The sequence below is a fragment of the Equus caballus genome, chromosome 1 (assembly GCF_041296265.1).
Source record: "Equus caballus isolate H_3958 breed thoroughbred chromosome 1, TB-T2T, whole genome shotgun sequence".
Taxonomy (NCBI): domain Eukaryota; kingdom Metazoa; phylum Chordata; class Mammalia; order Perissodactyla; family Equidae; genus Equus; species Equus caballus.
The window spans coordinates 166,119,703-166,147,416 of NC_091684.1; the positions used below are offsets into that span (position 1 = coordinate 166,119,703).

The following is a 27,714-nucleotide window of genomic DNA, read 5'->3' on the forward strand; positions in this document are numbered from 1 at the left end:
AGCAAAAGCTGAGGGATGCACGTAGAGAAGCTCAACTACCTACTCGCGCCCCTCCCCACTCACCCCCGCGTCTGCTCCCGGTTCCCCCTCGTCCTGCCGAGGGCTGGCGGTCAGGTGAGGTTACCTGGGCGCCCGGAGAAGCGGGTGGGGCGCTGCAATCCTCTCTCTCCAAGTCGCCCCACTCCCCGCCGGGGCCCCAGGACTCTTGCCCCCCTCTCCCCGGCGCGCGCGTCCCCTGCCCCTCGGGCCCCGGCGCGCAGCGACAGCCGCACGCCGCGCTCGGCTCCCCGCCGCCGACCTGGCGTGACGCAGGCGGAGACTACTTAAGGGCGGATTAGAGGCGGTGGCGCGGATTCCCGAGCCCTGCAGCCAGCTCCGCGCGCTCCGCCCTGGCCTCGCAGGCGGCAACGCCGAAGCGCCCGGTGCCCACTGAAGTGCCAGGAGCCGGGCTCGTGCCCGGACTCTTCCCGACCCCCAATCCCCGGGGTGAGCGGCGTCCAGAGACCTCTCTCAGGCGGGCGAGAGCTCGCGGACCAGCACGCTGCCACCCCCTCCCTGCCCCTCGCCCGGGCACCCGCAGGCTCCAGACCTGAGCCCCGGACGGCGCGGGAGGTTCGTGCCCGCTCTTCGGACCGCGCCAGCTGCCCCATCAGTCGGGGTTTGCTTGGATTTCTTTCCCCATTTCCCTCTTTTAAGTATAATAAAAGGGAGAGGGGATTCGTGGATTTTTAAAAAATTTGTTTGCTTCTTTAATCGGGGGGCAATTTGCTCCCAGTCCGGAGGTGCGGCCCGGGGAGGGGCCAGGAGCGGGAACGTGCCCGGTGCTGCCCAGTCTTTGTCTGCTGCCTCCGGATGCACAGCGATGGGGGAATGGACCATCTTGGAGAGGCTGCTGGAAGCCGCCGTGCAGCAGCACTCCACTATGATCGGGAGGTAAGGGCGCCGAGCCGACCGTCAGTGGGCCCCGTCGGGCTGCCCCCTGGGAGTCCCGTCTCACGTCCAGACCAAGCCCCTGAAGCCCCCAGCCCATCCTCTGCCCCCTTCCCATCGTCCTCGGTCCATGCGCCTGTGTTCCTGGCATGAGGGATTACCCAACGCCCTGTGATGCCCCCCTCCTCCAGCTGCTCCTGATCGGCTCCCCCATCCCTTCCCTAGGAAGCACCACCAGGCGAGGGTGGGGGTGTTCACTCTTCTCCCATAAGAAAAGGAGTTGTTGGCTCAGTCATGGTCCCCCCACTCTCTAGAGTCAGAGCCAATCTCCATCCGGTTCCCTAAATAGAATCTACAAGGAAGGCAGGATTGCATTTGGACAGAGAAGGGCAAATAGGGAGATGGATTTGCTCTCTGGAGCAGATGTATCTTTTCCCTACAAATATTTATTTAGCTAAACTGATTTAGCTGTTAAAACTTACAGCTTCAGAAACCCACACACACAACTGACACTTTTGTGTCTATACATATATTCATGAGTATATGTGGATATGTATTCATAGCTATCTGTTTATATAAAGAATTAAGTTCGATATTCATATTCAGTATGAACTAAATACCCACTTGGAGTAGGTATGTACACACTCTATGTGTAGACTTTGAAACATGTACTCTGTTCCGATGTTCCACGTCCATTTGCCATATCCAGAGTGAAGGTGTTTTTTGTGCCTCTGTACATTCCGTATATACAGATGAAAGCTATCTGTTGCAAATACACCTTGTCCTGTGTATGGGGATATATATATCTGAGGGCCCTGTAATTTGAAGTATTCCCAGTCTACCAGCACCCAGCAGAGAGGGAAGAGACAGAAAGTTTTGCTAGATTCCTAGTTCAGTACCACGCAGGGATGGACAGCTCTCCAGTCAGTGTACTGAGTAACACGAGAGTAGGGGTTTCCTAAGTCAGTGACTCCGCCCATGAGAACCTCTCTCCCTCCCTCTTCCTCTGCTCAGGATCTTGTTGACTGTGGTGGTGATCTTCCGGATCCTCATTGTGGCCATTGTGGGGGAGACGGTGTACGATGATGAGCAGACCATGTTTGTGTGCAACACCCTGCAGCCCGGCTGTAACCAGGCCTGCTATGACCGCGCCTTCCCCATCTCCCACATACGTTACTGGGTCTTCCAGATCATAATGGTGTGTACCCCCAGTCTCTGCTTCATCACCTACTCTGTGCATCAGTCCGCCAAGCAGCGAGAACGCCGCTACTCTACTGTCTTCCTAGCCCTGGACAGAGATGCCCCTGAGTCCATGGGGGGTCCTGGAGGAACTGGGGGTGGGAGCAGCAGTGGTGGCAAACGAGAAGATAAGAAGCTGCAAAATGCCATTGTCAATGGGGTGCTGCAGAACACAGAGAACACCAGCAAGGAGACAGAGCCAGATTGTTTAGAAGTTAAGGAACTGACCCCACACCCATCAGGGCTGCGCACTGCAGCACGATCCAAGCTCCGAAGGCAGGAAGGCATCTCGCGCTTCTACATTATCCAAGTGGTCTTCCGAAATGCCCTGGAGATTGGATTTCTGGTGGGTCAATACTTTCTCTATGGCTTCAGCGTCCCGGGGTTGTATGAGTGTGACCGCTACCCCTGTATCAAAGAGGTGGAATGTTATGTGTCCCGGCCTACTGAGAAGACCGTCTTTCTAGTGTTCATGTTTGCTGTGAGTGGCATCTGTGTGGTCCTCAACCTGGCCGAACTCAACCACCTGGGATGGCGCAAGATCAAGCTGGCCGTGCGAGGGGCCCAGGCCAAGAGGAAGTCAGTCTATGAGATCCGCAACAAGGACCTGCCCAGGGTCAGTGTTCCCAACTTTGGCAGGACTCAGTCCAGTGACTCTGCTTATGTATGAAGGGGCAGGTTTTGGGAAGGCCTGGGGGATGACAAGTAGTCCCAAGGCAGATGACTGCTCGAGAGTGGCTATATCTGCCCTCATTTATGTGACTCTCACCATTGAGATGTAGGATAAAGCTGGTAGAAAGAAGATCTTGCATCAATGGGAGAGGAGAGAAAATAGAACCATTACCACATGTCACACCATTGGTTCCACAGAGACAATTGGGTAGAGTGATGAAATGGATGAGTTGGACTTCTTTGGGCCCTTTTCTTTTATGGCCTAGTCTGATCTTGATAACAGGGGACTTGCACAGCCACCAAGTAGGACTTAGCTCTGCTGAACTCTGTATACTGGTGAATGGCATGAGTCAAATACTTCATTGGTACAAAATTTGTGACCTATCTCAACACATCCTTTCCCCCTGGGCTGCAGGACAAACATTCTTGAGGCATCCTTCATATACCTCCCCCATCAGCATGCCCCTCTCCCTCAACCCAGGATAGCATGCCAGCTTTTTTTCTGAATCTGGCCTTACAGCAGACCTAATATGGTTTATCTGCAAGCTGGAGGGAATTACACGGGGTGCTTTTTGGAGAATGGCCGTGGCAGACTTTTGCATTAGAGCCCCATCTGATTGGCCCTTAGTCATTATGAAAACCCTAGGAATGTCTCAATATTTCCAGTTTTCTAACTCAAACTGCACTGGTGCTGTTTATTAGGGGCAAGGGTTGGGTGGGAGGGAGGGAAGTGCTATATGCAACTCTGACACTTCTGTGAGATGGTTGTTGCACTGTTAGGCATGTGGTTATGAGCTTTGGGATCTTTCTGCCTTCTGGCTTGTGGACTTTGGATAGCATTAAAAGAATTTTTTTTGTTAAAATCAAGGGTGTCTACCCGAGCCACAGAATTTCTAACTGATGTATTCCACTCATTTTCTTATATAGTTTTGTTGTGCAACACAGTTGTACTTCATTTTGCTATGGTTTGAATTTACCTGTGTGCTCACACCGGAGACCTTAATCAGCCCACGTCAATCCCAATTTATTTTATCAATAGTTTTGAAATACACACTCACATAGACACGTGCACACACACACACACACACACACACACACAATCACTGGCTTAAGAAACCTGGAACTAAACACTATTGGCTAACACGTGTTTACGTTTGCGTGTTTGAGACATATACCAAAGGTTCAAAAACCTATTGCTTTGGACTGTGAATATGTTTCCTTCTCTTTGCTCTTATTTATTTAAGTGCCATACTGTACCTTTCACATCCACTGTGTATTTAGTTAAAGCATTGGCCAAGAGTAATTTTTGGATAATGTGCTTTTATGAAGCCCTCTGTTCCCTTTGCATTATCATTATAATTTTTGATTTAGAGATGGACATGGTGTAACACACAACTGAGGATTTGTTTAAAATAAAGTTCTTGGCTTTTTTTATAAAATGGGAAGTGTCTGCATTTTTCTATTTAAGGTTCTATTTATTTAGATATGTGTTCGAAAATGTTTTGTTATGTGTTCAGAAAAGCAGAACATTGTGGGCAGGAAGTGAGGGATGAATGAATAGTATTTGAAGGATGACCTATAAAGTGTAATCAGCTGCTAATAGATGAGAAGAGTTTGGTCCATTTTATGAATGTTTAGAAGAGTGTGCTGAGGTATTCAAATACTAGTACCTTTTAACTCGTTTCCGTTTTAGTCCAAGATTTCTATGCTTGACTAAGGATGTTTCTTGGAATAAAATGTCAGCTCTATATCATATTACCTCACTCCAGGAGTGGAACTTTTTTCCTTTCTACCATACTTTTCTGCATTGGTTTGTCACATTTGGCAGACATGCTTTACTCCCTCCCTATCATATCTTTAAGGCCTGATGTTTAAAATGATGCTATCCCAGTAGTCAAACACAACCCCTAGACCAGCAGTGTCCATTAGAACTTTCTGTAATGATGGAAATTTCGACTATCTTTGCTGCTCAATATGGCAACAACTAGCCACATGTGGCTATTGAGCTCTTAAAATGTGGCTAGTACAACCTAACAACTGAATTTCTAATTTTATTTAATTTTAATTAATTTAAATAGCCATATATGGTTAGTTGCTACTGTATTATATAGCACAGTCCTAGACTTTTAACCAATCCTTTCTTATTGAGTTCTTTCAAAGGAGACTGATCCTTTGCTTATGTGTCATGAGATACTACTTTTTTTTGCTGAGGAAGATTTGCCCTGAGCTAACATCTGTTGCCAGTCTTCCTCTTTTGCTGAGGAAGATTTGCCTTGAGCTAACATCTGTTGCCAATCTTCCTGTTTTCGTATGTGAGCTGCCACCACAGCATGACCGCTGACAAGTGGTGTATGTCTGCACCCAGGAGCCCAACCCAGGCTGCCAAAGTGGAGCACACCAAACTTAATCACTAGGCCACCAGGCTTTGCCCAGATATTACTTTTAAACCACACATCGTACTATCATTCTGGGCATTTTCTGTCTCCATGTGGTCCCATTAGTTCAGGCTAATGTTTTCCCCATGTTCTTTAATGCTATTCATCTTCTAATTCCAATGAGCACTTGGTCTGAACATCACAAGCAATGTGGAATTTCCGGGAGGATTGTTCTTCAAGCACAACTGTTGCACCCTTTAACTATGGCAGTGCAGATGCCAATTTTAGAATGAAAATATATTTATTTCAAAATATAGGTTTCCATCTATAGCATAAATGGACAGTTGAAAATGATTACCCTTGAGTAAAGAAACAGATCCTCCTCTGTTTAGTGTTTGGTGAGTTAAAAATGTTTTAAGACACTTCCCAGAGATGGAGAAAGAGTGTTGCTTGAGAGCTCTTAGCATATGCTTGGGTGTGAAAGAAGTAGGAATCTGTGTGGAAAACAAGGGCTGTTGTATTTAATGCCGTGATGTACGATTAGAAGAATGATGGTGTTTCCTGGTAGAAATTCATCCCATATCATCTATTTCAGCTCTTTGATGTTTCCAAACACTGGTAAATGGCAAGATTATTAATTCACTTGTCAGTAGTGGAGAAGGGAATACACCTTCCTCTCGGCAAATGGAGTCATCCCTCAGAATGACTGACGTGTGTCAGTCTGATTCTTTTGCTATTTAATGACAGAGATATACTGATGATTTGATGGTTCACACAGCTACGCGATGGATGTGACCTTAATCTGTGCTTTGTGAGAGGACAGCACCAATATATTCTTTAAATGTAAGAGCCTTTGGGTGAACTGCAGGCCTTTTTGGCCTGTGTGTGCATGTGTGTGTGTGCGCGTGCATACGTTGGTGAGGAAAGTGGTGTCAACGTATGAACTGGGTTTAAAATTTTGCAAAATAGCCTGGAGAGACTGAAGTTACTCACCCTGTAGAAAAAAAGCTGAAAGTATATAATTTGTCATTTTTAAGTCCTCAAAAATTTAAAGGGTTAAAAAATATGAGGGATAACAGCTGTCTTCTCTGATCTCTGCGGACAGATGAAAAGGACTGGATTTAAAATCGAGGGTGTTGGAGGTTAGGAAAGCAGCAGAATGAACATGGTTTCTCTTTCAACTCTACGTTTTTCTCTTTTTTTTTAACACTGTTTTTTTCTACAGGGAGTACCTGTCCTATCACCTCCTTTCTCTGAGTGTGCTCCTCTTCACCCATTAAAAATCCATTTGGGGGCTGGCCCAGTGGCATAGTGGTAAAGTTCATGCACTCCAATTTGGCAGCATAGGGTTCACAGGTCTGATCCCAGGTGCAGACCTACACACAGCTCATCAAGCCATGCTGTGGCGGCATCCCATATACAAAAAGTAGAGGAAGATGGGCAGAGACGTTAGCTCAGGGCTAATATTCCTCAGTAAAAAGAGGAAGATCGGCAACAGATGTTAGCTCAGGGCCAATCTTCCTCACCAAAAAAATAAATATAAAAATCAAGGGCTGACCTCTTGGCAGAGTGGTTAATTTCTCAGGCTCTGCTTCAGTGGCCTAGGGTTTTGCTGATTTGGATCTTGGGCACAGACATGGCACTGCTCATCAAGCCATGCTGAGGCAGCATCCCATATAGCATAGCTAGGAGGACCTACAACTAGAATATACAACTATGTACTGGGGGGCTTGGGGGAGGAGAAGAAGAAGAAGAAGAAGAAAATGATTGACAATAGATGTTAGCTCAGGGCCAATCTTAAGAAAAAAAAAAAAATCAGTCTGGCTATCCACTCTCACAGGAGCCTATTTTAAGCTCTCCTCCAGGCTGACTTAGTGCCCCTGTGCTAAGCCTTCATAAAAGTCACTCAGTCACTTGCTGCATGGAGATGAGACATTGCTAGATCAGTGTGTGGCTCCTTGAGAGCAGGAGCTGTGCCTTACCCATTGTAACTGTAAGGGACATTTATTATCACCGTCTCATTGACTACCAGAGAGATGGGTGCCTCAGTCCTCCAGCTGGGAACAGTCTTATAAACTCAGAATGTAGGAAAGCTGAAAGCATCCTGTGCAGACGTCAACTCAAGCCCTTTATTGTATGGTTAAGGAAACCAAAAGATTTAAAATCAGAACAGTGGGTTTCTTGGAAAATGGTGTAGGCATTCATCTTGGAGGATTGGAGTATTTAGAAAACAATATTTTTGTTGGTTTTTCTTTCTTTATATTTTACCAAATGTAAACTGCCATAACAAAAATACTACAGGCTGGCTGGCTTGAACAGTAGACATTTATTTTCTCACAGTTCTGGAAGCTAGATGTCCAAGATCAAGGTGTCAGCAGGCCTCTCTCCTTGGCTTGCAGATGGCCACCTCGTCATTGTGTCCTCGCTTAGTCTTTTCTCAGTGAGCATGCACCTATCCCTGGGGTCTCTCTGTCCAAATTTCCTCTTCTTATGAAGATGCTAGTCAGATTGGATTAGAGCCCACCCCAATGGCCTCATTTTAACTTAAACACCTTTTTAAAAGCCCTATCTCTAAATACAGTCACATTCTGACCTAGGGAGACACAATTCACTAAGTATTTTCAAATCTTTAGGTACCCTTATGATTGGGGGAGCTGCATAATTTATTGCACAGAATTAGATACCTTTGAGAATGAAAGGGGCAGGATAGCTAATCGAATAGAACACCAGAACAATGGCTGTCAATTGGATCTGCCCTGAGCAAACCAGGTTGTACAGATACCTTATTTAAGACGAGAAATAGCCATTGTGCTCCAGCTCCAGAGCCTGGGACCCTGGAGATAATAATTTCTAAGCCTCAGCTCTTGAGAAGGGCTGTCAAAACTGCTTCTCAGACAAGAAGATGAAAATTTATGTCAATAATGGGAAAATAGTATTTAAAAAACAATAATGCCTTTGTCCCACTCCAGACCACCTAAATTAAAATCTCTGATGCTGTAGCCTAAGCATCAGTATTATTTTTATTTTTTTTGCAGGGAAGAATTCGCCCTGAGCTAACATCTGTTGCCAATCTTCCTCTTTTTTTTCTCCCCAAAGCCCCCCAGTACATGGTTGTATATTCTAGTTGTAAGTCCTTCTAGTTCTTCTATGTGAGCCACTGCCACAACATGTTGGCATCCGTATTTTTTATTTGCCATTCCTAGAGGACTCTAATACATAGTCAGGGTTGAGAACAACTGAGTCAGAGACATTACCATAAAATTATGAGAATCAGATATTTGGAGGAGAGACTGGGAAAGGAGGAAGAGGGAAATGTGAGTTTCTCACAACAGAGCTGCCTCTGTTTATATAGCGTGCATAATTAGTGATGAGATGCCGTAGATGGAAGACCAAGAATAATTCTCTGGCTTTAGGGCTTTAGGAGTGGAAGCAGCAGCCATGGTGGTGAGAGGGGCTGACCAAGAGTAGAACCTGGAGTGGACAGAGGAGGAGGAGTCCAGGATGGAGGTGAAAAGAGCCAGCCAGCAAAGGGAAGTTGCAAAGTGGTATCATAAAGTTAAGGGAGGTGGAATCTCAAGGAAAAAGTTCTGTTACTAGCATTCAACTTTCATAAGTGCTCAGCTAGGTAAAATAGCTAAATAAAAGCTCAATAAAGGCCTCAAAAACATCCACTAGATTTGGTGAGTGAGTGGGATGTGAGAAAGTAGAAGCAGTGAACACAGACTATCCTTTGCTTTAGATACTTCCAGACCTCCTGCAGGTTAGATGGAAGCAATTGAAACAAGAGCAGGCAAAGGGTAAACTACCAATCCCAACCCAGCCAGGGCTCCGATATTCAGCCAGGCATGGCAAGCCAGCTCGGTAACTACCAGAAGGTTATGTTCATTTAGAAGGTTGCTACACACCAGCTAGATTGTATGTTGGCTAAAACAGACCTGGATGAACCAAGCCTAAATGAGTAGTGGTGGCTAAAATGTACACAGTGGCCCTTGTCAGCTTTGGGACTTGAGGACTGTAGGCAAGGACAGTGCTTACATCTAGAGGCCTCTGAGGGACACTGGTGCCAAATATCAATGCGGGACTTGCTGTTGTGAATCAGATCCACGGTTCACCCAGGGCCATGTTCTAATTTTCTGGCAGCTGTGGCAAATGAAGTTGTGAGGAATGGACCTGTTCTTCTCTCTGGCTCCAAAGACTAGGATGCTGTCTAAAACATATTTATTTAATGTAATAAATAAAGGATCTATCGTCTATAATTATACCCCAACTCCCCAATTCCAAACCCCTTCTTTGAACATCCCAGTCTCCAAAACATCAAGTAATAGAAAGTCATTCAACTCAATTCAGTACTTTCTTGAGCATCAGTGGTGTGCAAGAGCCTAGACTGGGCATTAAAGGAAGTACAAAGACAGGTGTGATGCACTCTCTACCCTCACAGGACCTGCAGTCTACCTGAGGGAATAAGATAGCATCTTAAGGCAGAATGTGAACTCTGCCACATTTAAGGCTCAAAGTATTCTGAGAGCTAAGGAGGGAGACATCACATCAAGTACGTATGTATGTGTGTTGAGGGTGGAGAGCAGGTATAGAAAAACTTCACTAACGAGGTGGTATTGCGATGGGTTTCCTTGGAAAAGAGAGAAGGAGGTAGGGACCGACATAAACGTTCACCTCCAGTGGAGAGGCCTGGGGCATATGTGCAGATCTGGGGGATTTTGTTTTACCTGGAGTTCACAGAGAGAAGTAGTGGGAGGCGAGTTTGGAAAGTGAGCAGACCACATTGTGCATCAGGCAAAGGAAGCCATGCTGAATTGGGTAGACAACGTGAAGACACACCTTTCAACAAAGCTCCTTAATGCTTCTGTTTCCAGCACTTCCAGGTCCCCAGGCATCAGCCACACTGTTCCTGTCTGACCATGTAGAGATTCTATCTCAGGATCAGCTTTGATTTGGAAAACACATTTCAATCTCAACAGCAAGGGATTGGAACAAAAATCCAGGGTGATGGTTGGGGATTTGGCAGCATGGCCCCATTAACATTAGTGGGAGTTAGTCTGCTAAATCCCAGACACTGAGCAGAATCCTTATGTTTATTCACCACGATGACCTTTCTGCTGTAAATTGGTACAATATTTCAGAATCATTTAGAACCGATTAAGCTTGTAGCATCTCTCTCTCCTAAAAAGGAAATCCTTTTGAAAATTACTGCTGTGTGCACTGAAATGTCTGTATCTGTGGGCAACTCTGGCCAGTAGGAACATATGGGCATCTAAATATAGAATTGGTGACTTTTGATACCTCTGAGACGTTTAATCTGGGGAACTTTATCTATTGTACCTGTGTCCAGGTAGGGGCCAAGCTTCTTGCACATGATTGCTTTCTCCAAAGAACTCTTTCCTTTTGGCATAATTTTCTATTTTCTTCCCTCCATATTTTTTATTTTCCCAAAGACAATAAAAGAAAAAATTCATGAAGCTTTTTTGCATGAAATTGAAAGGGGCTAACGATTTCTATTCATGATCTCAATAATAGCAAATATGTGTTAAACATTTCCTCCCCAAATCCCCCACAACAGCCTGGAAGGAGGGTGCTGAGTGTGATTACATCCATTTTTCAGATCAGGAAACCAAAAGGTGTAGATGTTAAATCAACTTGCCTAGGTCATGCAGCTAGTCCATGGCTGTGTCTAAATTGCAGCCTATGCAGTGTGATGTGATGTTGAAGCCAAATTTTAACACTTCATGACCCTATCTTCAAGAAAGCTCTGCTGCATGAGGTCTCAGGCAACCTGGCATATTGGTCTGCTACCTTGCTCTCAGGACACCACTCACTGGAACATCTCTCCCCTCCCTCCTCTCCACCAAAGGTTCTTTTCTCGGCATGTCTCCATGTAGCATGATATTGTGAGGTTTTCCAAGCCATTGACAGGTTGTAGTCATCTTTATTTCTGCAGTTCTTGGCACAGAACAAGGCTTCACGGATGTCTATTAATTGAATAAGCAAATGAAAATAAAGAATCACAGGACATTGAGGTCATCCCAGTCACTCTTTCATTTTGTAGACGCAACTTAGATCCAGAGAGTAAGCTTGAAGAAAGACCAGCTGACCCAATGAGCACAGATGGAAATCAAGGTAGAGTGGGATTAAGAGAGTAGCTTCTCAAGTTGTCAGGAGGGATGCCCTGGGCTGGGCAAAGGTTGTTAGCCATGATTGGCAAAGTCAGAGGTCCTCTGACTCCTAGTCCGGATTTCTTCAAGCACAGGTCATGAGAATCATGAGTTGGCACAGTATTGGAGAGAAGGAGAGTTTGTCTTGGTTAAGCATCCAGCTCTGAGGCACCATATTCCTGGGCTTAGTCCAGGTCAGAGGATTAACTCAAGGGCACAGACCTATATCCTTGGCCCTGAGTTGTGTGTATGCATGTGGGTTTGTTCTCTCTCTGGGAGCACCTTGGGCATCTTCACATCCCCTACTCTGAGAAACCATGTTCTTGACTGCTTCTTCCAGATCCCCTGGCAAGTATGGTGGGTTCCAGATGGAGTTCAGGCTCCTCTAGTCCATAAAGAAAACGTCTGACCCTACTCATCCTGACTGAAGCTTCTCTGCAGGTTTTGTCTCCCTATTCCAGGAGCCCTGTGCTGTGTGCTCATTGGGTCAGTGTTTTCAGTGCTTTAGAAGCTTCTTTCCCTGCAGCATTTTTTCCATCACTATGCTTAGCCCAAAATGTGCTCAGAAAATTAATTAATTAATTATTATAATTAATTAATTATTTTAACACATATATCCTGAATACAGTACATACATGTTTAGCTCTGAGCCAGACACTAAGGATACAGAAGACATGTAGGAGAAAACCAAAGGAAGCAGTGTGGAGCTGTACTTTTTTACAGGGAAAAAGGTAGAGATGAGGGACAGCCAAGCACAGAGGAGAAGAGCATGAGCAATGGAGTTCTAGGGCCTTCCTCCAGAGAAGCAAGCAGACTATGTACATCTGACATCATAAAGGCAAGTCTTTTCTTTAATAAACATATATAAGAATATAACCTCAAATGATGCTGGAGGCTAAGGATAACTTGGTGACCTGGACATCGGGGATGTTCTTTCTCCTTTTCCAGAAACTAAAGTCAGATTGCAATATCATTTACTGGCTTCTTCAGTCATAAGAGCTGTAATAATAATAATAATGATCATAAGAACAATCACAATAGTGATAGCAAACATTTGAATAGGTGCTTTTTCTCACCTCTTCTCCATGTGTTATCTTACTTGGTGGTTGCAACCTCTGCTTATGGAGTGGGCAGAGGACAGAACACGTGTTTCTGTTTTCTCCTTAGAGGAGCAGAACCTCAGAGCCTCAGTTTTGGTGACTTGTCTAAAACCACAGATAGTTTTAACACAAGTGGGACAGAACACAATACTCTGAGTTATAGTCCAGTGCACTTTCCACTCTACATGGACTCTTGACTTGTCAAACCTTAAGCTTTAGATTGTCAAGAGACATATCTAGAAATGTCAGGAGGGAAATGAATATATTCTCAAAAAGTGGTTTCCTATGCTTCTAAAGAGGTTGTGAGGAAATGCGCAAGCCAGTCTTTAGGGAAAGATGACAGTCTTGGTCTCTTGGGAACTGTGATTTGTTCAGTGCAGTTAGAACAGAGTGCTTTCCCTAGGACTATAGACCAAATGAAAGCAGAAGTGAACATACTGGAAAGCCACCCAGGTCCAACATGCGACCCTCCTCTTAAGCTGTTTTCCGTGATTTCAGAAGTGAGAAAGGAAATAAAAAGCAGCACTTTTTCTTTTTCTTTTTTTTTTTTTAAAACCCAGCACGTATTTCCCCTAATTGCAAAAGTAATTTTGGGCAGGGCAGAGGAAAGCACAACAAAACAAATTCGGTCACTCAAAGAGAATCACTGTTAACTAAGTCTGTCCTTTGGTGTAGACCTGTTTAGGACGTCTATTAGACTGATAGAGAGATGGATACACATAGGACCATAGGTGTGGGTTTTGTAGAGCTAACATAACAGTGTCTATAGTGTTTTGTAGGCTTTTTTTCCACTTAGAAATAGATGGTAATATTTTCCACATCAACAAATACTTTTACAATGTCTTTTTAATTAGGGGATAAATATGGTTATGTGATATGGTGGTACCACAATTTACTTGAACAATTCCCTAGTTTTGGATATATGGGTTGTTACCAGTTGTCACTGTTATGGACAATAGTGGCGTGCACATCTCTGCACACTTACCAGATTGCTTCTTCGGGATAACTGGATTATAGAGTAGGCACTTAAAATTTGCTGCTGCAGTTTGCCAAATCTTCAAAAAGTTAATATGAAAAGGTTAACTGATGTCAGTAGTTAATAAGAATGTTCAAGAAGAAGATAATTTCTGAGATTCTGGCAAAACTAGCTTATTAGACGGGAAGACATAGAAAGTCTCCTCCAATGTACTTTTGGGAGAAAGGGTGAAGGGAAAAGTACTTTTTAGGTCCATTTTTTTCTTTTATTGAAAACAATCAGGAAGAGTATGTGTGTAACAAGAGTTAACTCTTTAAGCACAAGATGTTAGCACAGAGACCCTAGGTGGCCATGACTCCTGAGTATGAGACAAAAATGTTTGTCCAAGGGTTGAGGAGGAGCATGATGCACCGGGTCGGAGAAGCATCCTGGAATATCTGTAAAATGATGGCAAAACTGTGAGTGATAAAACTAACGTATATAATTAAATTCTGGAGCCCAGATCATACATTGTGTCATGAACCAGCTTTGGCTAAAAGAATCATAGGATTGGAATTACGCTGAGTGATCAAAATCCAGCTGGTGTATCACAGGGAAGAGATGAAGCCTGAAATCCTGGTTGCAGAGTTGGCGCTCCACCTCAGCCGCAAAGCTTTTATATGCTTCCTGTGAAGCCTGTGCCTGAACTAGAACCCAAAGGCAAGTGGTGGAGATGGAGATTTCATAAAGAAATGAATATAAAAACTTACACGTTGCATATCTGAGGATAAAAACCAGGCTAGAAAGGACATATGAGATAGCCAGTCCTTATTAGAAGGAGCAAAAATTTCCAAAGGAACCCTTGTTCTATCAAGTTATTCTGAAATTTATTTAAATGAAGTTGCATTTGATAAAAATAGCAGTTTCCTTTTCTTGCCTGGGTGCTAATGAGCTCGGCAGGCATTTATTCCTCACTTTGATATATTTGCTCTCCTTACCACACCTCTCTCTGGCGCTCCTAGGGTCCCAGAGTGTTGAAACGAGGGTGACTGGTACTTAAAAAGGCTTTCCTAGGTGAGAAAATACAATGATGCAATGATTTCTTTTTTAAGGATTGAAGGAAGAAGGCAAGTGAGTGGTGGGTAGAAAAAGCAATTTTTTAAGAAAATTGGAAGGCAAACTAATTTCACAGTCTGAATACTTTACGGGGGTAGATTTCACATGTAGTATGTGCCTGGAGCCTTTCTGGGGTCAAAGGATTAATTGAGAAAAATAGGAGAATGACAGGTGACTGGAGTGTAATTACAAGCACAGGACTGAGAGTCAAATGGCCCTATAGAACTAATAGTGACTCATAATATAGTAGTGTCCCATGATCATCTCTGACGAATTTGAATGCATCCATTCTGCAAATATGTACTGAACCTCAACTCAGGGCCAGACACTGAGTTAGCTTCTTGACTCTTTCACTTTCTAGCTGTGTGATCTGGGCAGTGACTTAACCCTGCTAAACCTGAGTTTCCAGATCTGTAAAATGGACATCATAAAATCAACTGTCTCATTGGATTGTTGGAAGTTTTAAATTTGATTTTGTTTGTAAAGAACTCTTCGCATTGCCTGATATCTACTCAGCACTTAATAAATGGTATTGATTTATTATAATAATGATCACTACTATTAATGAGACTGTTGGTGATTGGATGTGGCCATTGGCACGTTGAGTTCATCACAGGCCTTTCTGTAAGAGGATACTGAAGAAAGAGAAAAGAATATAGAAGGAGGGATCTTAGCAAGGACATGAGCTTTTTCTCATTCCACAGTTTGTCCCAGGCCAATGGCCATGACTCCCAGGGCCAATTTGGTGGAAGGAGGAGGTGATGTGTAGGGAGAGCATGATATAATCCAGCTTTGACACCAAAGAAGGTGGACTGGGCAGCCAGGACGTTGGGCTCCTTGCTGAAGGAGGAGTGGTTAGGAAAGAGACATGGAGGAGTTGGAAATCCCTTTTTATTTACCTAGAATTTGACCTTGTTGCAAGATCTAAATAAACTACTTCCGTTTCTGTAGACCTTTATATTGTTCAACAAGATGCTGTCATTCACGTTCTCAAGCAATCCTCCCTCAGCAAGCTTGTAAGAGAGACAGAATGGAAAATAGCCCCATCTTACAGGTGAGAAAATGAGGTTAAGAGACAGTTATTCTTCAATGTCAAACAGCCAGGCACAGAGGCAGGGTTGAAACCAAAGCCTGCTTTAAACTCAAACTTCTAGTTACTAGAATGTTCTGCTGCTCCTAATACTGACCTCTTTGTAGTTCATGTGAATATCTGTGCTCTTCAGGGGGCTTTTCTGGGCAAAGGGAAACTTATTTTAACCTTGGTCAGACAAGAACATGATTAAATAAAATTTTTGGAGACATTGCAAAGCACATAGAACAAATTCTAAAATCAAAGAGAAATTTGAAAAATATTATTTTTATTTTCCATGACCCTGATCTTGGCTCTTGATGAGATTTAGGAGGAACTGGTAGCAGTCTTTATTTGTGGACTCCTTGGGCATTACTAATGGACTGATTTATTGAATTAAGAGATGTGAAGCTCTTATGGACAGTGTCTGGCACATAGTATGTCCTCAATGAACTCATGTATCATTGAGTGAAAAAGAAATAATTTACTTATTGAGTGCTTATTAAGAGTTTTACGTGTAATAATGCATTTGGTAACCCCAGCAATCCTATGGGCCCACTTTAGAGATGAGAAAGCTGAGGTCCAGAGAAGTTACTGAGCACTAAGTGTGGTATAAACTCATTTTTGGCTATATGTGTTTGCATGTAGAAAAGTCTGCAAAGAATATACCTGTCTCTGAGTGGTGGAGAAATTGGAGGAATTTAAATTTAATTTTAACTTATGGATTTTCCACAAATACAATAAAATTTATAATACTTAAATATGATGTATTATGATATATTTAATTTTGTAATCTTACAAGAATTTTAACTTACTGCATTTAGAGGAAATTATGGGATTTAACACTGTCTAGCCTTCTGTGGCTTAACCTTTGTCAGTTGCTTATTCATGAAAGTCTTCTCAAACATTCAGGTTAAGTATACCTTCAATTTCCAACTGGGACCCTGACTGATGAAAGCATCCACTATACGCCGTGCTAATGCAGTCTTCTTGTGAGGAAGGTATTTTTGGACCCAGCTTACAGGTGGAAAAACTGAGGTGAGTGTTTAGCTTGCCCAAGGCTGCAAGGAGAGAGTCTTGTATATCTAATGACAATGCTTTTTGCTAATTTTGTCTTCTCTAGAATCTTTTAATATGCTTAAGGGAACAGAAGGAGGTGCAAGGGCAGAGATAAGAGCTCAAGTCAATGACAGTTAAAGAGGGGAAGATGTTTGGTTGAATTGACCCTGCCCACTGACAATCTTAGAATTCTGAAACTGTGGAGGGGATCGGGGGAGAGTTGGGTGGAGTGAGGGGTAAGATTGGGGAGGCAGTGGGTGGCTGTGAAGGTACAATCTCTACTGAAATTGGACAAGTAAAATTGTGAGATGATTGGGATGTTGGGCAGGAAATATTTGTAAGACATACCCCACAAATATTTGAGAAAATCCAAAGATGTCTCATCACTTGTCAGACTCAGTCCCAAATAATTGTGGTGTGGGCAAAATTTCTCATAGGGCTTTCTTTTCTTTTTCTTTCTCTTTCTTCCTTCCTTCCTTCTATTCTTTCTTTCTTTCTCTTTCTTTCTTCTTCTTCCCTCCTACCTTCCTTCCACCCTTCCTTCTTCTCTTCCCTTCCCTTTCTTCCTTCCTTTCTTTCTTTTTAATTCTTGTTCATGATTTTATGGTGTTCCCACATTTTCTTTCTTAGGAGGAGAGTGGGAGAGTAGCTCTTTATAAGTTCTTTCACTCCAAGGACAAAATTTTAAAATTACTACTCCTTTAAAAAAACAGTTTAGGAAAAGATAAAAGTTTGACCCAAAGGAAGAGATTACTGATGGTGGACTTTCAAGTGTCAATGCAGAAGACATTTTTAAGCAGGGTTTTTCTAGCTCATTCAAACAATGCCACAGAGGGGAGCTCCTACTTTTTATGAACCATTCAGTTCTCTCGTAGACTCACAGGCTCCCAGGGTTGGCAGGGGCATTGTGTACAGCTAGCCCAGCCTCTTCTTCCCTGTACAGCATCCTTTCCCAGTGGCTGCCTGCATCCAATTGGTGAGGAACTGGTTCTCTTCAAGAGAGTCTGCTCTATCTTCCGGTAATTCTGATTGCTTGAAAGTTCTTCCTTATGTTGAGCTGAAATCTTCCCCCCCCCCCCCCCGCCCCCAGATGCGGTAACTTTCAGACAAGAGCCCAATAGAAAAGGTGTTTTTGTTCTCTTGTTTCTTCCCATTCAGATTCACCCACAGTTTTCGCTGCCTGAGGTGGAGTTAATGGCCACATGCTTTCCTCTGGAGAAAATTGTTATGCAGTGATGCCTGATACAACATGCCCAGTAGGGAGGAGAGAATCTTGAAGTTGAGGGTTTGGAATTGGAAAAGGCAGGATATTCAGAAGTGTGTTGAGATGTCAGAGGACATACATGCTAGACTCATTGGTTCTCTTTCTTTGCCAGGAATGAAAATTACGTTCTGAAAAAAGTAGAAATAATAAAATTTAAGTAGTAAGAACATTATTTACCCCCTACACATAAGCAGTAATAATTGTACCAGATTCGCATTTGGAAAAGTGGGCAAATTTGTTTGTTCAGTCAGATCAAGTTGGTATCAAATAACCACAAATTCCATATGTTGCTTTTTCTGCTTGGTTGCTAGACACAAGGAATTCATGGAGAGCTTGCTAAATATGTTTGACACATTTTTCATGTGAATTATAAATATTGGTGGATTCTTTTCAGGAGTGGCTGTCATTCAGAAATAGATCCTGAGTGAAGATTTCCTCCTCACAAAAAAGGCCTGGATTTCAGGCTGAAAGAAGGCCTGACTGGGTTTGGGAGGCAGGTCCCCAGGTATAATGTAGAGTAGGAGAAATGACAGTCCTTTACAATTGTGTGGCATTATGCAGTTAACAAAATGCCTCCCTGTTCACAATCTCATTTGATCCTCACAACTCCCCTCTGAGAGAGGTATTAAGGCAGGTAGCTGGCTCCATCCCAGGAATAAAGTTGTGGGCACCAAAGAGCCACGATGGGAGGAGAAACGCCCGGATGAGGATCTCCTGAGAATGACTCTAGCTCATCTTGGCAGTTCTGGGACTGTGCTTCTTCAGTGTAGGAAAATGTACTCCACCAACCTGCTGAGTCCGCCATTTCATTTCTTATCTTAGTTTATTCAGTACCGAGCCTGTGGCGCTTACATAAATGTCCTTCTGGCATGAGGGAGAGAGAGAGAGAAGGGAAACAGCAGCTGTCAGCAGAGTGTCAGGCTGGGGACCTGCCATCTCAGTGAACAAAGCTCTGGTCAGCTCCAACAGTGTCCTGGGTGCAGCTCTAATCATGGGTGATGGGATTGTCCCCAGGCTCAGGATTATTTCCTGCCCTTAAAGAGAACAAGGAAAGAGGATCCCTCAGCCGTTACCAAGGTGTCACTTGTTAATCAGCAACCAGGAGTAGAGAGAGACCAGAGCGAGGTCAAAACAAAAGAACTCTGATACTGAGGCCTCTGCAGACAGTATCTCAGATGGTTCTATCGGAGCATTAGTCGCACCTGGTTATCACAAACGTGATAGATTTGAGTGGGAGAGGGGTACTGCTTTCTGCATTTTTTTTAATTCTAAAGATTCTTCCAATATTTAGCGTTTTTCACTGGGGCTGGAAAAGTTCTCTCTCTCTCGGGTGATCCAATCCACCTCCTGCCTCTAAAGCCACTGTGCACCACGCCTTTCTTGGCAGCTCCAGGTTCAATGTCTCTTCTTTTTCTGTAGTTCTCTGTGGAGGACAACTGCACAACCATGCTACAGATCCCACTCCAAGGCCTCCAATCCTACAGAGTTTTCTTTTCTTTCTGAAGATTCACTGCTTTAAAGGCCATCAAGAAACGAGACGGGTGAATGTGGATAATGATCAAAGCTGGTTGATCCGTACATGGCGAATCATTATATCATTCTCTCTATTTCGTGTGTGTAAAATCTCCATAATAAAAAGATAAAGCATCAACATGATTGGATTTGACTGAATCACAGATAGAAGTCTTGATTCAAGCTGTAGAGTCAGGCTAGCCTGAGATCAAATCCCAGCCCTGCCACTTTCCAACAGAAATTGGACATGACTCTTAACTGTCCCAAAATGTCCTCATTGCAAAATCAGAGACAGATTAGCTACCCCATCAGGCTTCTGTCAGCATTAAATGAGATAAGAAAGTTTTCTTAACAAGTGATAGAAATCATCTTTAATTAGTTTCAGCAAAAGGGGGAATGTAGTTTATGGATATAACAGTATTTCAAAATTCAAAGATAGGAATGTAGCTGACTCTCAAGAGTGAATTGAAATCACAGGCTCCAAGGGCATCCAGACCATCCTTGGTTTCATGTCCCTGTGCCTCTCTGCATGACTGTTCTACTTCTCTCTGCCACAGACCAGCTTTCACTGTTTGCCCATCTGCACAAATGAAAACTGGCTGCCAACAGCAGCTTCCAGGTTTACATTTTCTCAACTCAATAGCACAACCAGGCTGAGTTTGGATTTCCTGGCCCAGATTCCAAATCTTTTGGAGCAGGTCCTTTGTCTAGCTTGAATAAGAAGTCTACCCCTAAACTCAACAATAAAGTTCAGGGGCTAGAGTCATCTTGTGTCAACATGGAGGCTCCCATGGTGGACATATGGATGGAGCTGGCAGCGAGAAGTTCCCAGAGGAAGGGAGAGCAGTCTCCAAAATGTGGTCAGAATGGGGTGGTGGTGGTGTTGGACAAACAAAATGGTAAGAGTCAGAATACCAAATGCTTAGAACATACTAGTTTATAGGCAAGTATCAGCTCCTTCTGCTTTGAATTGACCCATCTTCATGCCTTCAGGGCAAAGTCTTCGGTTAGCCCATCCAACATGGACAGGAGAACCACAATTACAACTATTCATTTATTCCTTCATTCCAGAGTGCCTACTCTGTGCCAGGCAAAGAGGGCACAGCAGTGAACAGCGACAGAAATCCCTGCCCATGTGGATCTTATCATGGAGTGATACAATGACAAAAATTAAAATATATAAGGTAACGCACATCAGAGGAAAAATTAAACAGAAAAGTGGGACAGGAAGTGCTGGGATTATAACTCTAAACAGGTGACGATAAGAAAGTGACATTTGAACAGGGATTTGAAGAAGGTGAAGGAGTGAGCCACGTGGCTCTCTGGAAGACAAATATTCCTGATAGAGGGACGAGCAGGTGCCAAAGCTCTGAATCAAGGGCAACAGCAAGAAGTCCACTGTAGCAGGAGCGGATTGAGAAAAAGGATGTGTCCTAGATGTATCAAACTAATGAGCTTTACTGGGACCTTCTGAATCTCCGACCTGGGGAAGAGGAGAAGAGGTGTGATAAAACACTAATGCTGGTGGCCAGAGCGTCAGTCTCATCCATTCTTTAGCGATCTCTTAATAAACTATTTGTAATGGGAGACAACCTGAAGTAAGTCAGTTTCTCACAGTGTAAGAATAACAGGAAATTATATTTGGGGCCTGCCTTGTGGTGTAATGGTTAAGTTTTCGTGCTCTGCTTTGGTGACCCAGGGTTCATGGGTTCAGATCCCGGGCCTGGACATACACACTGGTTATCAAGCCATGCTGTGGCTGTGTCCCACATACAAAATAGAGGAAGATTGGCACAGATGTTAGCTCAGAACAATCTTCCTCACGAAAATAAATAAATAAACAAAGTAAAAAACAATTATAGACAGGGTTGCAAACTGACGGCTCAGTGGCATGGAAATGCCTGTGCAACCCTCACCTCCAGGAGGCTGTTCTTTATCAAGAGACCGAGAGAGTTGCATAGTGCTCATGGGAGAACCAAGGGTTGCACAAAGGGTAAATATCCTTCTGCACACAGATTGGCCACTGAAGGAAGAAAATGCAAGGCCGGGATTTCTTGAAAGAAAGAAATCTAATAACCACTTCTAATAGATGCCAACATAATTTTTTCAGTGCCTTTAATACTGGCTATTAATCAAGAGGTGAGGAGAGACTTTCTGTTATGTGACTGTGTCCCACAGCCATTTTTGCAACGATCACAGCTGAGTATTTTGAGCAAGGACATTACCAATAAAGGGCCATGAGAAGATGGGAAGGGAGAGCCAGAGAGAACCCCTGCCCTGTTCCCAGGAAGTCATCACCCATCGGAAGCCCGCACTAATGTGCCTGTCTCTGGAAGCCATGATTTGTTTGGTGTAAGAGCAGTTTGTACTCTCCTGCAAAATGCGATTTGCTTCTGAGCCTTGGACAACTACACAGAAGAAAGAATATGTGGCTATTGGGTGAGGGATTCCAGAAGTTAAGCACCTGTCGAACATCTGGACGGAATGAAAGAGGGAAATGTAATTTAGACAGAGGAAATGAATTACAAAGCAGAAGCACAGTAAATCCAATCCTCCTGTAGCAGGTGGTCCAGGAAAAGTGGGGGGAGGGAGCAGAATAAGCCTCTTAACAGACCTAGATTAGTAACGATATTCTCCCCCACCTTTAATAACCATTCTGATGATCAGAACAGGGAACTTCTTCCTGTAGTTTGGAATAGGGGGTGTCTCAATTAAAAAACAACCATTTCTAACAGGCAATTTGCATTTCTCTTTAACTCATGTGATAAAATGTACAAATATACACTAAAGTATTGTTTACATTGAGGAATGAAATGAGGAAGTAGAATGTTCTTTCCATGTGTCTCTCATATATGTACACTTTGGTACATTGACCCAACATATGCATTTAGTTTTCTGGTTATGATAACTATTACTTTTTTCTCCTGGGCATCTTCAATGTCAAGAGCAGAGGATTTAGGGGTAAGATATACCAGATCACACTATATCACAGAGCACATCACTGTTAAAATGTAGGTCTGTCTATCTATCTACATATTCATATCTATCTAATCTATCTTTATCTATTTATCGTTTATCTAGTAAGCAGCACAAACATATGGCAAAAAATTTGAAGGTTATATATTCTTTCTCCTGCCCCATCTCTAGTCACTTCCCCTAGAGACAATAGACATATGCATTTCTGCACATATACGTTATGTCCATCCTTTGTTTAATGGTATTGTAGATGCTATTCTCCCATTGCTTTTTTGACTTAACAAAATAACACTGAGATGGCTCCCTTTGAATACCGTGCCTCATTTTTTTTCAAAGCCTGCATGGTATTCCATTGCATGTTTGTTGCGTAATTTATTTAACCATATCCTAGTGATGGATATTTTGCTTGTTTCCAAGCTTTTGTCACTGCAAACAGTACTCTACTTCTGGATGTTAGACATTATGTAAAGATAGCCAATTTAGAAACTGCTCAATTTGTTGATAGATAGTGCTGTACAGCAATGTGGAATGACAGTCTTGTGACTCAGCTTGATGTGATGGGCAGTAACAGAGGTCTATCTTTGTAGCTATCTCTACCATCAGTCACCGTGAAGTAAATGAACAATGCTAGGAGGGAAAAAGTGAAATATTTTTTATCATTTTTTTAATCAGTTTTCAATCTTTTATTTACCTGGACAGGGCAAGAATAGGATGGATAAGGGCTTTCTCTATTCAGATTTAGGGAACATTTTCAATACCTTTATTTAAGCCTAAGTTTAGACATTAATTGAAAGACACAGAAAGGTGACACAACATGCTAGATTGTGCTATTCACTTTGGTTTTGCTGGTGACTACATAGCTCAGAGTTAGAGTTGGTCAAAGTAGAAACTTGTGTGAGATTTGGAAGATGGAAGCAAAGCACCATACGTAATCACAAAGGTTGTGTGGTCATATATGGTTTTAGAGAGCAGCAGAGGTATCTAGTGGGTTCCGGCTAGTCCTTGCTCTCCTCTGCTCTGTTTCTGTCATCTTCTCAACCTCTGGCCTTTTGACAACAGTAGCATCAAGCCCACCATGGTGCTCGGCTATGGCCCCACATAGCTGCACAGAGCCACAGCCTCCCTTAGACCTTTCCATGAGCTCCTCTCTTACGGGTCTATTCTGTCAGCTAGACATGCATGGCTTCTCAGATTTCCCTGAAAGGTCCAACATGTCCACTCATGTCAATGCTTCAGTTGCACTGGTTGGTGACTCTTCCTTTGATCCTTTGACTTTTTCTTCTAGACCTTTCCCAGCTCTTCCCATACCAGTGTATGGTCTCTTTCCTATAATGAATCCTTATTCTTGTCATAATCATCTTGGCTCTGCTTCCCTGCTTGAACCCTGATTGCTACATATAGGAAATGCACCATTAACTATATCTCTCCTAAAATACCTTGTCCGTTTCTAGTCTCTGTATTGTCAAAGACAGATGAGAAACTTGAGGGTTACAACAAAATAATGATGGCTTCCCATCTTCTTCAATTTAGGCACGAAAAAAGGAGCAGTTTAAGCTCTTATTAGGAGATGTGAATTAGATATCCAGGGGATCATTTTGGAGGTCTTCAGAAAAAGTGTAAGTTCTCAGATGGAGATGGCTTAATTGCAATCCAACTTCCACTCAAGGGGATGAATAAATGGCCCTGAGAGTCCTTTCTAGTATTAATGTCACACCACAGCCACATAAGACTCAAGAAATGCCACATTAAGTCAGTTCACTGGTTCCAGCTCATCATTCTTTTTTTCCCAGTGGCCCCAAGAGCTGCTCGTGGGAGAATATAGTTGTACCGCATTATATCACCTTAAAGGTGAAGGATCCCCTCTAGCAGTTTTCCCCAAACCCTATTAACATCCTTTCCTCTGCCTCTTATTTAATGCCATTGGGTATTATTTCATTACAGTGTTTGGAGGGCAACCTTGTTTCTCTATAGAACGTTACTTCTCAAAATCAAAGACCCAAAGTTAGATATTTTCTGTTTTTTGTGTGTATGTGTGAGGAATATTGGCCCTAAGCAGTGTTAATCTGTGTTAATCTGTGCCAGTCTTCCTCTATTTCGTATGTGGGATGCCACCACAGCATGGCTTGATATGCAGTGTGTAGATTCGTACCTGGGATCTGAACTCATGAACCCCAGGCTGCCAAACCGGAGCACACGAACTCAACCACTACACCACTGGGTGGCCCCAGATGTTTTCCATATGGCTTTGCTGGCTAAATACCTGGGGTTAAACTTGGCTATTGACCTGTCCAAAATAGTGTTATTTTTCCTACTGGATTACTCAATTCTCTTCTTTTTCTTTTGTAGTAGAATATATGTAACATAAAAATTGCCATTTTAACAATATTTAAGTGTACAATTTAGTGGCATTGATTACATTCACAACATTGTACAACCATCGGCAGTATCTATTTCGAAAACTTTTTCATCTCTCAAACAGAAACTCTGCAGCCATTAAGCAGTACTCCCCATTTCTTTCTCTCCCCAGTCCCTGGTAATCTCGAATCTACTTGCTATCTCTACAAATTTGCCTATTCTAGATATTTCATATAAGTAGAATAATGCAATATTTGCCCTTTTGTGTCTGGCACTTAGCATAATGTTTTTGGGGTTACCCAGTTCTTAAGATTCCAGACGCCTGTTCAGATTGAATATAAGGTTAACTTCTCCCCCGATTTGGGGATCTCCTTATGACTTCATTTTGTCTTAGTTTAACTGTCATCCTAGGAAGAGTGAATGGACACAAACATACAGGGCCTTGTTCAAATGTGATATTTTAAAAATCTAAAATTGTAAAGAACTAAATTCAACATGACGATATTCTTTTCCAAGGCTCAACAGCCTTAAAAACAGTTATCATTCACATGAAATATCAATGAAATATTTCTTTCTGTCTTTGTATTGAGACAGTTGAGGTCATAGAGCTACTGATATAAACATTATTTGAAGTCTACCAAGCCCCTGACTGTCTCTTAATGGTCTACAATATTTAAACACAACCCAGGCCTTCAATATATAAGAGGGATAGCATGTCCATGCATCTTTAATGCATGATTAATCTTTTTTGACATTTCTCTTCAGTGCTGAGGAAGATGGTTGAATTTGCTTGTGGCTGCATTGACAATAACTTCTCTCTTCCTCTTTCATTCCTGAAGGGAAATGTCATAACAAGAACCCACCATTAAATAAAACATGTACATCACAGATTTTTTTTTTAATTTCTGAAAAACAAAAGAGGCTGACCTCAGAGTCAGAATGAATTTATACTGAGCTAAGAAAAATTGAGACCTAAATACAGAATCTTGTTTATTTGTTTTAGCGTTTGCTATTTTTTCCTGTGGCATGGAAACTACTCTAGAGTATATAGCAACAGGAAAGCAGCTACTGCCTCTCTGGGTAAGTAAATCGTAAAATTATCTACCTGTGAAAATATCAGCACTGTAATTTGTCTAGTTTATAGTTTGGTTATTTAATCACTTATTCATCCGTCCAGTCCATAAATGTTACTGCATGTCTACTTTGTACAATGTACTATTGTAGGCATTCTCTGCCCTGCTCAATATGATAGCTACTAGACTTTGTAACACAAATTCAATAAATTCAGTAAAATAAAAAATCAGTCCCTTTGTTGCACTCACTATGTTTCAGGTACTCAATACTCACCTGTAACTGGTGGCTACCATATTGGACAGCATAAATGGTAGACCATTTCCATTACTGCAGAAAGTTCTATTGGGCAGCACATTTATAGAGGTATAAAAAGGCATAATAGAAGATTCTTTCCTTAAAAGAGTTTGCAGTCTAGTTGAGAAGACTGCATATTTATAAAGAAAAGAAGTGTAATTCCTGTTTCCTTCTGCAATATGATAGCAATAAAATAGTAGGAGCTACCCTTTTGGGAGCATGTACTATGTGCCAGGTACTGCTAAATTCTTTACACATGTGGCAGAACAAAAACAACATATGAGTGTCTGGTCTTGTCCTTCTGCTTGTTGGCCTTTTCCCCTTTCTTATCTTTCAAGCACGTGTGGCAGAGTATTGGTCTTTGCCAGATCTGACTGTATTGTTGTGCATATTTACAAGAATGGGGAGACAGACACAGGACTGGAAGGGAGAGAGGAAGGGGTTGAGAATAAGATGGCAAGATTCTTGTGATCTAGAACTGGGAGAGGAGTTAGTTGAAAGTCATAAAAACAAGGTCTGAGCAGCTGTGGGGCATAAGGGAAGCGTATGGGAAAAGAAAGGAGATTGTCAAAGATTTGCTGGGGTCTATATATTCCTTCCAAGTGTAGGGAAACATATGCAAAAAAGGTGAGTTATTTTGAGGTTAATATGTTTTAATTGAATTGTGTTCTTTAATCATCATACTCTAAGACACGACCATGTCAGTCTCAGGTAAAATAAGGTTATACTATCATTTTTCTCATTAGTTTAACCTTTACTACTATTCTGCAAGATATGCAAGATAGGCCATTATTGTTCTTATTTTACTAATGCACAGGCTGAAAGTCAGAGAAATTAAATGCCTGCCCAGTGTCATACAGCCAGTAAATGGCAGTGTCAGATCTGAATCTAGGTATATATGATTCCAATGTCCATGCTTCTAATTGTTCTGATTACTGCTTCAATACAAGAAGGATCAGGTAGTATGTGACAAAGTGCCAAGAAAGCCATATGGACAGTAACAACGGCTGTAAAGTCCGAAGGAACAGAGATTATAGTGAGCTGGAGTGACTAGGACATACTTCTTGAAGAGGGTGAAATATAAGCTGGCCTTGGAGGACTAGTAGGATTTAGATGGGGAATGGGGAGAGGTAGATGAAGGAACAAACAAGGCACGGACCACAACCAGGGATTTTGGGTGCAACAGAGGGCTGGGGTTTTCTGACAATGGCATTCTAGAAGCTGGGCCAAATTAGGGGTAAAAAGACCAAATATATACATATATACATATATACACACATACATACATATATACTGATTGATGAAATTGCTATTGGAGAGTATTTGAAGACTTAAAGATGATGTTTGAGACAATACTTAAGTTTCAGCCTAGTTGCAAATTACTCAGCCGTCCCTGTCAGCCTCTCTCATGGGACGGTTAAGTAGTGGATCTGGCTCTGGATCTTCTTTCTATGAGATTCTGTGGTGTGATGGCTAAGCTTATGTGTCAACTTGACTGGGCCACAGGGAGCCCAGATATTTGGTTAAAAAATTACTCTAGGTGTGTCTGTGAGGGTG

The 27,714-nt window shown here is 42.6% G+C and overlaps 1 protein-coding gene across 2 annotated transcripts; it reads left to right on the forward strand.

Moving 5' to 3' along the window:
- Positions 1-303: 303 nt before the first annotated feature.
- Positions 304-16,661, forward strand: GJD2 (gap junction protein delta 2). Of its 2 annotated transcripts, XM_070272442.1 has the most exons (3): positions 718-933; positions 1,945-2,785; positions 16,536-16,661. In XM_070272442.1, exons 1-3 carry the CDS (start codon positions 863-865, stop codon positions 16,569-16,571), a joined length of 948 nt encoding a protein of 315 aa, XP_070128543.1. In that variant the 5' UTR covers positions 718-862; the 3' UTR covers positions 16,572-16,661. The 2 variants fall into 2 exon arrangements, with proteins under 2 accessions (XP_001503703.1, XP_070128543.1); XM_001503653.5 differs by lacking the exon at positions 16,536-16,661 and having other exon boundaries at positions 304-933; positions 1,945-4,280.
- The last annotated feature ends 11,053 nt before the right edge of the window (positions 16,662-27,714 follow it).